The sequence below is a fragment of the Mirounga leonina genome, unplaced genomic scaffold (genome assembly GCF_011800145.1).
Source record: "Mirounga leonina isolate KUSES-001 unplaced genomic scaffold, KU_Mleo_1.0 Mir_201, whole genome shotgun sequence".
NCBI lineage: Eukaryota > Metazoa > Chordata > Mammalia > Carnivora > Phocidae > Mirounga > Mirounga leonina.
Window position 1 is genome coordinate 13,026,902 of NW_023270504.1, and position 16,258 is coordinate 13,043,159.

The 16,258-nt window shown below is 36.4% G+C and overlaps 1 protein-coding gene and 1 long non-coding RNA gene across 2 annotated transcripts in view; one reads left to right on the forward strand and one right to left on the reverse strand.

Moving 5' to 3' along the window:
- Window positions 1-1,039: 1,039 nt before the first annotated feature.
- The window catches only part of LOC118025602, a 37,570-nt gene continuing 22,351 nt past the window's right edge, over window positions 1,040-16,258 (reverse strand). The window contains exons 3-4 of the long non-coding RNA XR_004683364.1: window positions 13,044-13,255; window positions 1,040-1,060 (exon numbers count right to left, since the gene is read on the reverse strand). This is a non-coding gene — a long non-coding RNA (uncharacterized LOC118025602). The remainder of the gene's footprint in view (window positions 1,061-13,043; window positions 13,256-16,258) is intronic.
- Window positions 5,054-16,258, forward strand: part of SLCO1A2 (solute carrier organic anion transporter family member 1A2) — a 41,388-nt gene continuing 30,183 nt past the window's right edge. The window contains exons 1-3 of the mRNA XM_035028115.1: window positions 5,054-5,169; window positions 10,306-10,447; window positions 14,166-14,298. Coding sequence (XP_034884006.1) covers window positions 5,110-5,169; window positions 10,306-10,447; window positions 14,166-14,298 — 335 coding nt within the window. The 5' untranslated portion in view covers window positions 5,054-5,109. The remainder of the gene's footprint in view (window positions 5,170-10,305; window positions 10,448-14,165; window positions 14,299-16,258) is intronic.

The window sequence follows — 16,258 nt, forward strand, 5'->3', positions numbered from 1 at the left end:
AAATAGAAACATTTTATTGGATTTTCAGTTATTTGGGGAGCTTTATAAACATAAAATCTTATCTCTATGAGGAAAAGGAGCAACTCAGTATCTACATGCCAGACTTTAATGAAGGAACATGTTTTTGTATCCAAAATTAGGTCTATACAGGCAAAAGGAAGAAAAGAATTGGGATAATAATCTGAAGAAATGAAAGAGTTTAAACTGCAAGTGTGGAAGGGGTGCCCAAGTGGCTCAGCTGGTTGAGCCTCCTACTCTTGGTTTCGGCTTAGGACATGATCTCAGGGTCATGATCTTAGGGTTGTGAGATCAAGCTGGGGCCAGGCCTTGAACTCAGTTAGGTCAGCAGGGAGTCCACTTGCGATTCTCTCCCTCTGCCTCCACCTCCGCCCCTGCTCATGCTCTTTTGTTCTCTCTCTAAAATAAAAAAAATCTTTAAAAAAAATTGCAAGTGTGGAAAACAATGGCTATTCTCATAATTATCTAATCATTCTCTAGAATGCCTTGGCATGGGATAAAACACTGACGATATTTACAATCAGTTCTCCGAAAGATTTAGAAGTCAGGTTTCAGATTTACTTTTCCACATCTTGGTCTGTTATCCAGAGTTAGACAGTATGTTATCCAAAGTAACAGGGTAGGTATTTTTATTCCTGGATTGCTGATGGAGATTTTTGTGCTTGTGTTTTTGTGTGTTCCATTCTTTGCTTTGAATGGTGTAATCAATGTATTAGTCTATGACTCAGTTAAGTTTCTCCTCTACTTTTGCCTGAAGTTATGCATTCCTAGTTCCTCCTCTGAATGTAGGAAGTAAAATAATGCCTATATTTGTAAGGCTGATTTGCAGAATCCATTATCTTATTTTTTGATTTCAGATGAAAATGAACTAATAGAAGAAAAATAATTTGGAAGGCATCACACAAAGAGTTATTGTTGCTTCTTCTTCTTTTTTTTTTTGGTCTTATTGGCACTTACTTGATTTGGTATTGGCTGAAATTATTTCAGCTGGATACCACCAAGAGGCTGTTCTTTTTTTGCAGTTAGGAGTGATTTGAAGATTCTGGAAATAAACAACTTTCATAAGATTTTTGCTGGTGCAGCCCTCTCTTTTTTTTTTTTTTCCCCAGGGGAAGGATGTTCTCTTAGGTCTTCTTCATGTATGTACGACTAGTTTTGTCATGATAAAGGAAAGCCTTTATTTTTATTAATTCAATAGTATAGAAAAATGTAAAATTAAACATATGTATTTCCCCCTGGTGATTTATAGTAATAAAAAACTATGTCTAGATACTTAACACTGGGGGAAAGGCACAAACAAGACCATTTATTTGTTTTGTAAAACATTGTATTCTTCTGTGATTGAGACATATCACTAAGGGCTGACAACCCAGGGCTGCCAAAAACCAGGAGCATTGCTATTCAATGGTTATAGAGTTTCAGTCATGCAAGATGAAAAAACTCTAGAGGTCCAATGACCCCAGATATACATTTAGTTAACAATTCTATAATGTGCTTTCACCACAGCTACAAAACAAAACAAAAACAAAGAACCCCAGTAGGGTTGTGATGAGTAAGTATGGAAGAAACTCAACCACATTTGTGCAAGAATGCATACTAAAGAATTACCTGCCCCCATTTGAATGCTGAGAAGGAGTTAAAGAAGGAAAATGCTTCTACACTTAATAAAACTTGAGCAAGTTGTTTTCATTAACAGTAATGATTGATGGGGATTTGTTGGTGACACTGTGGTCCCAGGAGCAGAAGTCACCGTATAAACAAAACTGTGCTAACAAAAGGGGACTGTTCACATGACTGGCACTGGCAGGGCCACGAGGATATGAAGAAACAACGGGTACATTTCCTGATTTGGAGCCAAAGTACTCAACAGTGATTGTGACATTAACTATTGGATTTAATGAATTTTTTTAAATAAATAGATTTCATTGGTTCATTTATTTATTTTCCTCCATTAAAATTTTTAAAATGGGGTCACCTGGGTGGCTCAGTCGTTAAGCGTCTACCCTCAGCTCAGGTCATGATCCCAGTGTCCTGGGATCGAGCCCCACATCCGGCTCCCTGCTCCGCGGGAAGCCTGCTTCTCCCTCTCCCACTCCCCCTGCTTGTGTTTCCTCTCTCACTGTCTCTCCCTGTCAAAAAAATAAATTTTAAAAAAATCTTGAAAATTTTTAAAATGTGTCTGAAAAGCTAAAATGTTTTAGGGAACGTTTAGTGTTAACTCAATCACATTTAATTCCTTCCAGGTGCTTAGCTTCAAACAGCTACCTCTTACCCCAGTCAAGACAACTGTTTATAAAACTTTTCTCAAGACAATAAACACATTTTGAACAAATCTTTGAGGCATGGTGATAAAAACTGCTCAAGATGGGTACATAGTATCACAATGCAGAGATGGAACTAGAGAATTCCTGTTTGTGGGGATTTTCTGTGTCACTAACTCCACATTCTGTGTCCTGTGGTTGCCGCATAGGAAAAATAGGCATTGAGAATAGTCATGACTTTAGCCACTAAAAAGATACAAAAGTAGGGATCCGAAAGGGTACATGCACCCCGATGTTTATAGCAGCAATGTCCACAATAGCCAAACTGTGGAAAGAGCCAAGATGTCCATCGACAGATGAATAGATAAAGAAGAAGTGGAATATATGCAATGGAATATTATGCAGCCATCAAAAGGAATGAGATCTTGTCATTTGCAACGACGTGGATGGAACTGGAGGGTATTATGTTGAGTGAAATAAGTCAAACAGAGAAAGACATGTATCATATGATCTCACTGATATGAGGAATTCTTAATTGCAGGAAACAAACTGAGGGTTGCTGGAGTGGGGGGTGGGGTGGGAAGGATGGGGTGACTGGGTGATAGACACTGGGGAGGGTATGTGCTCTGGTAAGCGCTGTGAATTGTGCAAGACTGTTGAATCTCAGATCTGTACCTCTGAAACAAATAATGCAATATATGTTAAGAAAAAAAAAGAAGAAGAAGAAGAAGGTAGCGGGAGGGGAAGAATGAAGTGGGGGAAATCGGAGGGGTAGACGAACCATGAGAGACAATGGACTCTGAAAAACAAACTGAGGGTTCTAGAGGGGAGGGGGTGGGAGGATGGGTTAGCCTGGTGGTGGGTATTGAGGAGGGCACATTCTGCATGGAGCACTGGGCGTTATGCACAAACAATGAATCATGGAACACTTCATCTAAAACTAATGATGTAATGTATGGGGGTTAACATAAGAATAAAAAAAAAAAGAGTGAAGCTAACTTAGACATGGGAGAGGAATAGGTTTTCTCCCTCTCTTATTGTTTAATTGCATGACCATAATTGGGCTCAGATATTGGCAAGGAGAATAGAAGGGGAAAAAAGAGAGGAGGAAGACTGGATTCTAAATCGTGAGCAGGAAGAAATGAGGACAGTTGAGAGGTTTGTGATAAAAGCAGATATATTACAAACGAGGACCAAAGACTAGCATTACCCATTCTTTTGAAAAATTAACCCTATCTATTGGTTTTTCCAAAACTAGTGCCATGTACTTGCTCTGTAATTAAGGTGACTTGGCGTTTTATGGGGGGGATTTCAGCATGAGTTCATTTGTATGCTATTCAGATTTGCCAAGACTGTCTCTAATAATTTTCACGTATGATCTACCAAGTTTTCACCACTTACATACCAAACAATTTGTATTTGGTCATATGCTGTTCAGTTGTATTCTAATGTGTTTTATTTAAAAGTTTTACCTTTTTCAATAAAAACATAAGTTCCTTGCGATCTGGGTCCAAGTACTTTCCACAGAGGCTTACACCTTTCTAACTGGTTTATATTGTCTATAGGACAGCTTACTGTCTTGTTCACAGCTAAAATCCTGTGCTTAGCCCTACGGTTGGTACATAGCAGACTTTCAAGAAATGTTTGTTATGTCTGCGAGAAGATGAGTAAAGAGAACTAAGCTCATACATAATTGTTCAGTGGCTGTTGCCTTAATGTGTGTAGGGAAGTGGGATTCAGCAAATGTATAGAGGCAAAGCAATTAGGTTTTATAAATTAGTGCGCTGAGGATCACTTGTTAAATGGATATTGTTCAGAAGATTTTAATATATTAATGCTGGGGATACTACTAAGGTATCATTCTGGCAACTTGAAGTAGATTTACTAGAATAAATATTGTCCGAGTGAAACACTTTGGTTTTGATGCAAAATAAGGCCCTAGTTCAAGACACAAGCAGACAAAATCTTTGACAAAAGGTTAGTAGAATTTAATAGTTTAATTCATCTTTTTGTTTTACATATAAAAATGTGTGCCTATGTAATATATATGTGTGTAAATACACATATATCTATATTTATTATATGTGTAGGCATATAGATCTCCACTTACATGTTTGGTCTTCTTCTAAACCTCACATTATAACTTGGAACCGTAGGATTCTTTTCCAGATCATAGAATTATTTGTTATTTTTACTTAGGCTATTTCCATGATTAAAATTCCATATCTCCCCAGGTTTCCGTGAATCAGCAGTGCCCCAGAAAACGTTTCCCTTCCTGAGACTCCAGGGAAGTCTTGGAACGCAAAGAACTTGAAGAGGGAGCCTGGCCAAATAGAGATTTTTGAGCCTTGGTAGGCTTGCTGAAGCAGATTTTTAGCACAAACACAAATCAAAGTCTTTGTGTACTTAAAAGCAGCATTTTCATGTAAGTCCAAAAAGCTCATTTTGGTTCTATTTGTTTGGCTAAAGAAATGAAAAGCTTTGTTTTAACCATGTGGTCATTATTTTGCAATGGGGACCTAGCAAATTATTCCAATATCTTTAATCTCACTAAAGAGTAACTAAAATTATTTGATGTAACTTTCTCAGTGGAAAATTAGCAACTAAATCTTCTCTAACGTCATTATTTTCTTCTAGATCTGAATCAAAGCTTCTCAGGTATTTTTGTAATACAATGGAATCTGATTGTTACTCAGATTCCGTGTTTTCTTCAAAAGAATGACGATTTATGATTTTGTCAGTTAATAGATTTTTGTCTCCTTTAAAAGGATAGAACTAAGAAATATCAAGATTTAAAACCTAAATACCTTGGGACACTCAGAAGAACAACATGGCAGAAATTGAGAAAAGAATTGAAACCCATAGAATAAGATGTCTTTCCAAGCTGAAGGTATGGACTCGTGTGTGTGTGTGGATATATGTATATGTACCTTTTTTTTTTTTAACCTAGAGCTTGTAAAGTTGCTCACATGAAGTGATTTAATGTTAATGTCACATTACCTGATATACTGATAATTTCTTGCTTTGCTGAGGTTTGTTTTAAACTGAGGGTTGAATAGGGCTATTGATTCAGGCAATTTAATCAGAAATGGTTTTGAGGAACTTAAATGGAAAATAAGGTCTTAAAGTTTTCAGGCACATAATATATTACACCAGGATTTAATTTGTTGGATCAAAGGGCCATTTTAATGCTCACCCTTGTAGGGTTTCTAGTCCAGAGGAGTATGGGGGTCTCTCCTAGAAAATGGTTCAATGGACAGAAATGCTTTGTCTATCTGCATGGAATGATTACTTCACAACAAGCCAGTAAAACAAATGTTTACTTCAAGCTTTGGCAACATATCAATCATTCTCTGTAAGAATAATGCCCATTTTGTTAATTGTTTCTGGTATTCTTGCCTATTTCAGAGCAAATTCTTTTCATATAACTTCAAAGCCATTTGCCTTCAAAGAAAATTTGAATTTGTTTTAAACCAAGGGATCTGGAAATTTGTCTGGATTCTACAGCTAGTGCCCGCAAGTGATTTCCAGACTTAAACTGCCACCAATATTCTCCCTATCAAAGTTTGTTTTCTCTTCACACACATGTAGGGAAAATCTACACATGTGCATAGAAGTGGAGAATTATGATCTAGATCTAGAAAACTACTTTTGCCTAAAATGCCATATTAATTATTTAAAAAATTCCTCTTAAATTGTCCCCCAATTCTCATGTCCTTCTTCTAAAATTGAGTGTTAAAAATAAGGATTTAGGCTCAGGATCCCCGTGTTCATACCTAGGTTCAACTGCATACTTGCCAGGTGACCTTGGACAAGTTCCTTAACCTCTTTGTGCTTCTGCTTTCTTATTTGAAAAAGCTAACAACAATACTCTTATTTCATAGGATTTTTTTCCTTTTTACAAACTTGGAAAAATTACTAGAATATTGTAAACATGAAATAAATATTAGCTATTATTATTGATAGCATTATATGTTAACTAACTGGAATTTAAATAAAAACTTGGAAGAAAAAATTAATAGCATTTGTGTGTAAAAGTCAAGTCAATCAGAGAAAGACAATTATCATATGGTTTCACTCATGTGTGGAATGTAAGAAATAGTGCAGAGGATCATAAGAAAAGGGAGGGAAAACTGAACGGAAAGAAATCAGAGAGGAGACAAACCATGAGAGACTCTTAACTCTGGGAAACAAACTGAGGGTTGCTGAAGGGGAGGTGGGTGGGGGGATGGGGTAACTGGGTGATGAGCATTAAGGAGGGTACGTGATAGGATGAGCACTGACTGTTACATACAACTGATGAATTATTGAACACTACATCTGAAACTAATGATGTTGGCTAATTGAATTTAAATAAAAAAATAAAAGTCAAGTCAGGTGTTATTTATAAATAATTGCTCTTAATTTAATATTTGCTTACTTTGGAGTTTGGCAAGATTAGATACTGATGTTCATGTTATGGCAAAATATTAAGAGGACAAGTCTATCAGGTAAAACTGGGCACCAACTGCTTAATAGTCAGATTTTTTTTTTTGCTTCTCTGAACTTAGAAATATGCATAGTAAACAAAATTCTTTAGAAAGCATCAGAGGACTGTCCTCAATAAGTTTGCCTAAAACTCTGGGTATTACTGTTAAATGCTAGTAGGATAGCTTCATAAACATAGAGGTTATTTTGCACCAGACATGAGTCATAATAGCCACTGGTTGCTTTCACTTTGTGACTAGAACCAAACTGTTTAGGCAACCCATCTAGGTGTTTTGGGAAAGAACATTGGGGTCATGATTCATCTAGTTTCCTTTCTTAAAGTGTAAAATAAAATAAATTATTCTCCCAAATATGATTCATATGTTATTTTATAGACCTTACTTTTAAATATAAAACCTGAATTATAAAACCATATGAAAATTTTATATTCTCAATCATGTGCTCTGCAAAGATTTATAGTGTGGAGTCAGTTTCTACAAATGACATTTACTATAAAAGACTAAACAACTGGAGTTATAGCCATATTATCTTCTCAGCCATGTAATGGTTTTGACTCATTTTGAGCTTTATACTTAAATTTCCCAGTTCTTTTTCCATAAATTTCTATTCAGATTTCTCCAAATGAATTGGTACAGCCAACTCAGCTTAGGAGTATTTATTTAATCCTATTATATTTCATCTTATATTCAGCCCACTTTCAGCTCTGACCACTTCTTCAGGATGTTTTTGAATATTTCATCTGTCATTCATTCAGCAAACTTGTATTGAGTGCCTACTATTCTTTAGGCATTTACTAGACACCAAAGATGCAAAGGTAAATAATATATGGATCCTATATTTGAATTGTTCACAGTATAGTGAGGGAGGCGGTTATAGGCATCCAAGCTTATATATAAAATGCATTGTGATAAGAGCTATAATAGAGACAGTACACAGCAGGTAGGTAATGAGTGAGTAGTCAAGGCTGCCTGGGGAGCAGAGAGACAGGAAGGCTCCACATTAGAAACGATGATAGAGTTGATAATAGAGATAGAGTATGCATTTATCAGATGCGTAAGGGGAAGAAAAACTTTACAAGTGGAATGCCATCCTGTAAAAGGCACTGAGATGTGAAATGGCATGGTGAATTAAGAAACTGTAAGTAGAACATTATGTCCAGGGACAAGCAGCAGGATATGATACTGAGATATAGATGAGACACCGTTTGCCATCTAAAAAAATAGAGATTTTTGCTTGTGAGAAATCACTGAAACATTTTAAGAAGTGAAATCACATGCTAGTTATGCATTTTATTTATTCATTTGGCAGATATTTACTAAACTCCAAATTAGTGGTGGTGTCAAGGGGAGGGAGTGTAGGTGTGGACAAGACTAGAGGCAACTAAGTAATGCCGGCAATTGTCTTAGCTAAGCTGTGTGTTCATTTGAGAGATTTCAGCATATGGATGATAGGGAAAGCTATGGGAATAAGTGAGATTTCTTAGGGAGAGCACATAGAGCACAAAGAGTAGAAGGTACAAGACAAATCCTGAAGGGATTGACCAAAGAGAAGACTGAATAGAAAGAGTCTAGCAGGCAGGTGGACATATATGTATGCATGGGGGGAGGGAATTTCAGGAAGAAAAGAGATTAGCGGGGTCAAATGAATCAGAGACATCAGGTTAGTTGAGGACTAAGAAGTATCTACTGAACTTGGAAACTAAGAAGTTGCTTTTGACCTTTTGTGGAATAGTTCAGGAGAGGCTAGACATTAGGAAACTAAAGGGTGAATGGAAGGTTAGGGTCTAGGCAATAAACCTGTTCTTCCAAACAGCCTGATGGTAGCTGAAGTAGCAACTATCAGGGGTTAGGGAAAAAATAAATTTTTTTAAAGACAAATATCTTGAATATATTTATAAATTAGTAGGGAGAGAGGCAGTAAAGGGCGTGAGGTTGAACATAGAGGATAGAGTATTTACTGATAAATCATGATCTCAAATGGGTAGAATGGGTTCAAAAGCATGGGTGGAGGAATTTTATTGTACTGGAAAAGGGACACCTATCCTTTAAAGGCAGGAGGGGAATTAGAGGGGCAGAGATGGAGGTGAGTTTGATGATGACATTGTGGAGATCATTTGCTAGTCATGAAAAGCACCTGACTGGTTTGAAGACTGAGAAATGGAAAAGATTGTGAATAATTTTGAAGGGAATGTGCAGGTGCAATATAAATTGTGGGGTTGGTTCAAGATTGGGAATGTGAAAGGTGGAGGGGTGAAGATTTTAGGGATTTGAGTATGCTGGCTAGAGAGCAGACTGAATTGTCTCCAAGGATGGAATTGTCATCAGGAAACATCTTTAAGTGGGACCAAGGAAAAAGTCCTATGGCATAGGGTTGGAAACCACCATTCAGGACAACCTAAATCTATTCATCACTAATTTGTTGGTCTTGAAGCAGTGCTTAATCTACCTAATCATACTATTACCCAGTATATAACACTCATTTGCCAAGCCCTCTATTGAAATCTAAGTCTGTTTCTTTCTAATTTAATAAAACTATCAAAATTTTGGCTTTTCCACCTTTTTAGTAAGATCATACTAGCTTTTGGTGATCACAATAGTTCTATTTGTTAAGTTGTCCTTGATTTTTGTTATGGATCACATCAACCTGACTGTCCTCTGAAACTCTACCAGTATACAGGAAATGTGATTCAATACATGGAAATTTATTGTATTCATATTCATTCCTTAAAGCAAATGCCTGGTCAGTTTAGAAACATTTTTATAATGGTTTATAATTACTTTAATATAACATATATATATAAATACGTATATATAACATATAACATTGCTTTAAATAAATAAACTGGGAGTGAGCAGCAATCTAATGTTGCATGATTTACCTATTACTTTGGAGAGACCCTGAGCAAATTTGCTATAGAAATAATGTCTTTGTGTAATGCCACGTTCCTTTTTTTATTATTGTATATGTCTTCTTTGTACTACAGATAGCATTATAGTGCTGAAGATCTATTCAAACTATTAGCTATATCTTATTTAGAGTGGCTGTTTCTGTGTATGTCCAAGATATGCCTATAAAATAATGAGGCTACAACTACTGACAAAATTCAATATTACTGGGGCACCTGGGTGGCTCAGTTGGTTAAGCGACTGCCTTCGGCTCAGGTCATGATCCTGGAGTCCCGGGATCGAGTCCCGCATCGGGCTCCCTGCTCGGCAGGGAGCCTGCTTCTCCCTCTGACCCTCCCCCCTCTCATGTGCTCTCTGTCTCTCTCATTCTCTCTGTCTCAAATAAATAAATAAAATCTTTAAAAAAATTCAATATTACTAATCAGTCCTACTTTGAGTTTTCAAAGAGATAACATGGCATGAAAGACCAGAAGAACAGACCACATTAAAAGTTTCTTGCATATTCAAGGGTTACTTATGTTGGAGACAACCATTCTTATGGTAGAAGATATTTTGTTAATAGGTGACAAATACAAAAATATATGATCAAAAATAAATTTTTCCTGTGTTTTTTAATATTCTTTTCTCCCTAGATGTTTCTTCTGGCAATAACATGTGCATTCGTATCCAAAACACTATCTGGATCTTACATGAATTCCATGCTCACGCAAATAGAGAGACAATTCAACATCCCTACATTTCTAGTCGGATTTATTAACGGGAGTTTTGAGATTGGTAATGAATTATTTTTGCATTACTTCTTTTTATATTTTATCTATAAAACTAGTCTGAATTTTATTCTACTTATTTGCAATTTTAGGACTAATCTGACTAGTCTAATCTGACTGAATAACATGTTTTCCAAAATGAATGGATAGCCCTGCTAACTTTGCAATATTCTTAGAAACAATTCATTTAAATATTATCCCCCAAATAACACCTGAATATTGCCACATATCCAACCATTGGACTTTTTATTCTAATAGTTTTTTGGTCAGCTAGAATGAGTAGCAGAGTATTTAGAATTTTTATATTTAATCTATCATTTGATAATTCTTAAAACTCTATCTTCCTATGTAGAAGATATATATCATGGTAAACAAAGCTGTTTTCTAAAGGAAAACACGAGTATTTTTCTTCTCCTGCTGTTTCTGGGAGGTTAACAATTCTTCTTTCTAAGTCCAGAGGGAAAAAGAAACTGTTTTCACATCTCCCTGAATTTATTTCAGAAACAGACTCTAGGAAAGAATAAAATCTATTCTTACTGTCTGATTTTTGTGGAGGACTGGGAAGATGTGAAGACACGGGAAGAATGAGGAAGAGAGAGATTTCTCCTGTAAACAAAGCTGCATAGAAATATGAATACTATTCTTTCACAGTTTTAGAGTAGCTTCTACTTCCTCCAAGGTGAAAGTTACCTTTAATATACTTAATCAATATCTGGAAGAAAAATCGGGATTGAGGAGAGGCAAAGCTAAAACAGGTGATGCTTGATCTTGTCTCTTAGTGTTTAACCTATCCCCCCAACCCAACTCAGTACCACTTGTGGGCTGGATCCTGGTGAAGGAGTTAGAAATAACTCTTTATACAGTCCTGCCTGGACTCAGCTCACAATCTAATGGAGGGCATCAATGTACAATAATAATTTTAATTGAATGCAGTAAGTTCGGTGGCATAGATAGATGCAAAGTCCTATGGGAACATACATCAAGACACAGCCTTACTTAGGGAAGATGTTGGAGGATGAGTAAAAAGTTTTCTAGGTGAAGAAAGAGGGATGAGTGTGAAGGGAATTCCAATAGAAGAAGCATAAGGGCAAGGTAGTGTAGTAATTTGTATGGGGAGCAACATTCAGCCCAATATTATTGACTCACAAAGTTTATGTGGGAATTACTAAGATATGAGACTGGAGAAATGGGCAGCAGTGAGAAATCGACTATGGTTAGCCTTGTGTGTTTGCTATGGAACTTGCATAAAATAAAAATTATAAAAGTAAAAAGAAACCCCATTTTATTTGAATAAAATCATCAAAATATTAAAACAACTGGTCATATAGTAGTATTTGTGCTTACCAATACATTAAATATAATATCTACACTAAATTACAATACATTATACTACACTACAATACATTAAAAATAATATCTATACTTACCAATACATTAAATATAATATCTACACTAAACCCCAGGTTTACAGCTTGGGCAGTGGAGTGGATAGTGGTGCTGAGACAGAGAATAGGAAAAGGGGGACAAGACTGTGGTGGTGGCTATGGGGATGATGATGAGTTCTGTTTAGGCAAATTATTTGTGGTATTAGCAGTGAGGCCTTTGAGTAATGATGTCTTCATGGAAGTTATATGAGCTAGAAGCCTTGGAGGAGCTGTTTGGGCTGGAGCTACTGATTATTGAGTAAACGGGTGGTTTTTAAAACTAAAGAACAGATGAGGCTATTTAGGGAGAGGGTACAGGGAGATAAGTACCATGGACAAAGGGTGGATCCCTGAGGTGCACCAATACTTAAGGAATAGGTGGAAGAAAGGAGCCCACAAAAGTGTTAAGAGAAGGAATAGTCAGAGAATTAAGAGGGGAAGCAGGAGAGAATGTTATGATAGATACCAAGGGAGTAGAAGTTTCCAAAAGAAGAATTTGTCAGCAGTCTCAAAAGCATTAGACACATCCAGTTAGACAAGGATAGAAAACTATCCCCTGGGTTTTATGATATGATAATTGATGATTTTGGCCTGGGCACTTTTAGCTGAAGAGTAGATAGAGAAGCTAGAAGGCAGAAAGAGAGCAGTGACTTTGGGAAAGAATGAGAGGGGAAGAAGTGGAATCTGTGACTACAGGTGACGGTTTGGAGAGAAACTAGAAAATATCTGTAATTAAAATGCAGCAGAGAGGGAGACACTTAAAATGTATAAGAAAGATTTTAATTCTTGGACTAAGTTGCTGGAGAAATGGAGTAGGGTGTTAGACCTTGGATGGTCAGATGGGCACCACAACCTCTCAAACTGAAGGAAGGTGGAAAAGCCATTGAGGTGAGAAACCTGACTGCCCCAATTTTTTTGACAAAGTAAAAAGTATTAACTATGGAATGTGAGTGGCGATAGGTGGCTTGAGAAAAATGGTGAAGATCTGAAATAATTGCTGAAGGGAAGAGGAGAGGTAATTTACAGATGCCAATAAATGCATTAGTTTGCTTACCTTTCCTCGGTAATTTTTATAGACAGTGTTCTCCATACCTTTGATAAAAATATTATCTATCCATTTCTATTCCCTCTCAATGGTGATTATTTTACCAACAGAGAAAGGCAGCTTGAAATGCTCACCCTTACATGGAGAGAAGTCTCTTCCTTTCTTCTCATTTCAAAAGTGGATATGGCTTTTGAACGGTGGCTTTCTAGAGATAATACTTTCAACGTGGTTGGCTTTGATGATGGGGATTTTAGAAACCTAGGGAGGCCAGTGTGGTGGCAATTGGTGAGGCACCGTCCATATGAAACAAAATATAGGCACTGACATCTCTTCTTAACAAGGCAGACTAGAGCAAAACAGATATGGAAAGAAAAGTCTTCAAAATATACACTACTACTTGGAAAATTATTAACAACTTGAGGGAGAGTTTTTTAAATTTTTATCATTCTCAAGCTCATCATAGAGATTTTCCTTATGTAGAGTAGATCAGGGAAAATATTGATCACTGAATTTAAAATGTATCATATGAGAACTTCCTCATGTGTTTGGTTCTTTCAACCCTTTACGCCATTCTCATCAAGTCTTGTCCATTGGAATGGGGCCTCCCCAATTAGTTTCTTTATCCTTAAATTTCATCCTAAGATGTGGATAAATTTTTCATTGAATTTACTTCTCAAAGCAAGACTTACTTCTAAGACCCAGTTGGAGAAGTGAAGACCTACTGTTTTTTACTTCTAAGGAGATAAGTAAAAACAAACATAGATCCCTGGCTTGGATATATTGACCAATATTTAGTTACATTTAAATCATGAGTTAAAACATAAATCTATCTGAATTTGACTTTGGCTTCTCTTTTCAAGCATGGAGCAGACATGGAGGGAAAGGCCAGAGGTGACATACAGTCTAACACCTACTTTGGCATCCCATTTTTCTAAGCTACATAATCACACACAGAGTCTTTAACATCTCTCAGAACCATTGCCCAGTCCCACTGGCTTCTCTTCTTCTGCCCTCTTTAAATGTTGGTGTTCCACAGAGATCTGTTTACATATTTGCCGAATTGTGAAACAGAGTCCTTCTTCAAGGCACGAGTTGTGTCTTATTCATTTATTGCTTCATGCATCCCCCTAGCACCAGTCCTGGTATTTGAGAGAGTTTTTATACAATAAATGCCAGATAGTAAATGATTGGATGAAGCTAAGCTATTGTTCATTCTTATTGAAATATTCATTTTTTTATCTCAATTTTTTTCCTAGGAAATCTTTTGTTGATTATATTTGTGAGTTATTTTGGAACCAAATTGCATAGACCTATACTGATTGGTGTCGGATGTGTGGTTATGGGCATAGGGTGTTTCTTACAATCTCTACCTCATTTCCTCATGGACCTGTAAGTATTCCAGTTTCTGATGACTTTTTAAGCTCAACTTTTGATTGTATGGAATGAAACTTGAAATTTCCTTTCTAGGAGCAATACTTCCTAAAAGCACAGAGCACCGCAATGGGAGCTGAAAGATGGAGATTCCGTTCCACCAGTCTGTTGTGCTCTGGGCTGCCTTGCTTCACTTACATAGTCACATTTTTCCACCTATGAAACAGAGATTTGGGATTTTATGGAGTGGAGTCTGATGAAAAAATTTTAGGACCTGGCAAAATGTGGGCTTATTCTTTTCCGGGGACTATTTAGACACTTCTAATTACAATGAGGTTCTGTTTACTTGTATGTAGGTCATTAAGAGACAGGCCAGTCTGAAGGTTGATTTTTATTTTAATTTTACCAAAGTAATACGTGCACCAACTTGTAAAATTAAAATTATATTGAAAAAATTTATCCCCTGTCCCTTCAACATTGTCCATATTACTGCTTTCCAGGAGTAGCTACTTGCAACTCTTTTAGTTCTTTCTTCTGCTATTTGCCTCCATGGTTCTAAGTAAATGTTTATCCTTTTAGTTGTTAATACTTTTGTGTTATGTAATATATATTGATTTTCTGCTATAAAATTATATTCACTATTTCCATGTGTATGACTATGTAAGTATCTTTCACTGCTGAACCATGCTGTCATTCCTTTCTTATATCATCTTTATTTTCCTTGGATTTAATAATTGTTCCCTTTTTATTTGAGTCATTTTCTTTTTATCTCTCACTAATCACCAAACTCTCCACTGATAGGGCAACATCTCAAAATGCTCATACATATCACAGGGTTTCATTTTTGTCTTAGAGATACCTCTATGTCACCATCAATCCTCTGTCTGCAATCTGAACTGGAATCTCCCTAGGCTTGGTGCATGGCTCCTTCCTTGAAATTTTCTCTCACCATTATTCTTGGGAATTTTCCAATGACTCTTTTGTTCTTTGAATGTATCTTTTTAAGGAACATTTTGTTCTTCTTTCAAGAATGCAATGTCTTTTTCCATCTAAATTTTCTTCATCTCTCTTCATTCTCTCTGTTTTCTCTGAATGTACAGTTTTTATTTGTTTTGTCTCTATCTTTACTATTACAGGCTTTCCCCATATATCTGGTGGTTCTTGGTTATCTATTCATATTTAAGAGAGAGGAATAACAACAACAAGCTAACTGGAAGTTCTGTGTGTGTGTATAAGTCTTAATCAACGGGGGACTTCTTTGTCGGGTGATTTGTACAGGGACTGGTTATTTTTTAGGTGGCTCAGAACTGCCCATAAACTATCAGCACATGGGAGTGGGAATCTCATTTTTCGGTATGTCGATTTTTTTTAACCTAATATCTGCAGTTTTTAGTATGGCTTCCCTATCCTCGGTGTCTATTTAGTCTCTAGAGCAAAGGCCACATTCAGTTGCAATGGCAGAGGATGTCTATAAGGGCTTAACTGCTCTTTATACACACTTTAAAGCAATCTTCTTTTGGGACTATGCATATTCTCATTTTAGAAGTATCTTGTTTCTTGCCTGAAGTTTTCCAGGTTTGTGTGGCATGTGTTTAGTTGCTCTCCTACAGGCACTTACTCAGGGCTGTGTTTCTCATATCTACAAATCTAGTGATCACTCAACTGCTTTTCCATTTTCAAAATCCTATTAAACTCTCTCTTTTTGTCAAATCTTCCCTTCTCTTTATCCATATGACATTATACCTTTCCTTTCCTATTTTAAAATCCATTTACTACCATTTTGCTGATGTTTGGGGAATGAATGGACATGGAATGAGTTATTGGGTTTTAAGTAGGTAATTTAAATGAAAAAGATATTTTAACTTTCAGGTATTTCTGAAGGGATCAGTGGTTTCAAGGCAAAGAATTTCTACTGTTCTTTTATTTCCTTTCCTACCCTATCCCATCCTATCCAAGACAATATCAAGTAATATTCAGC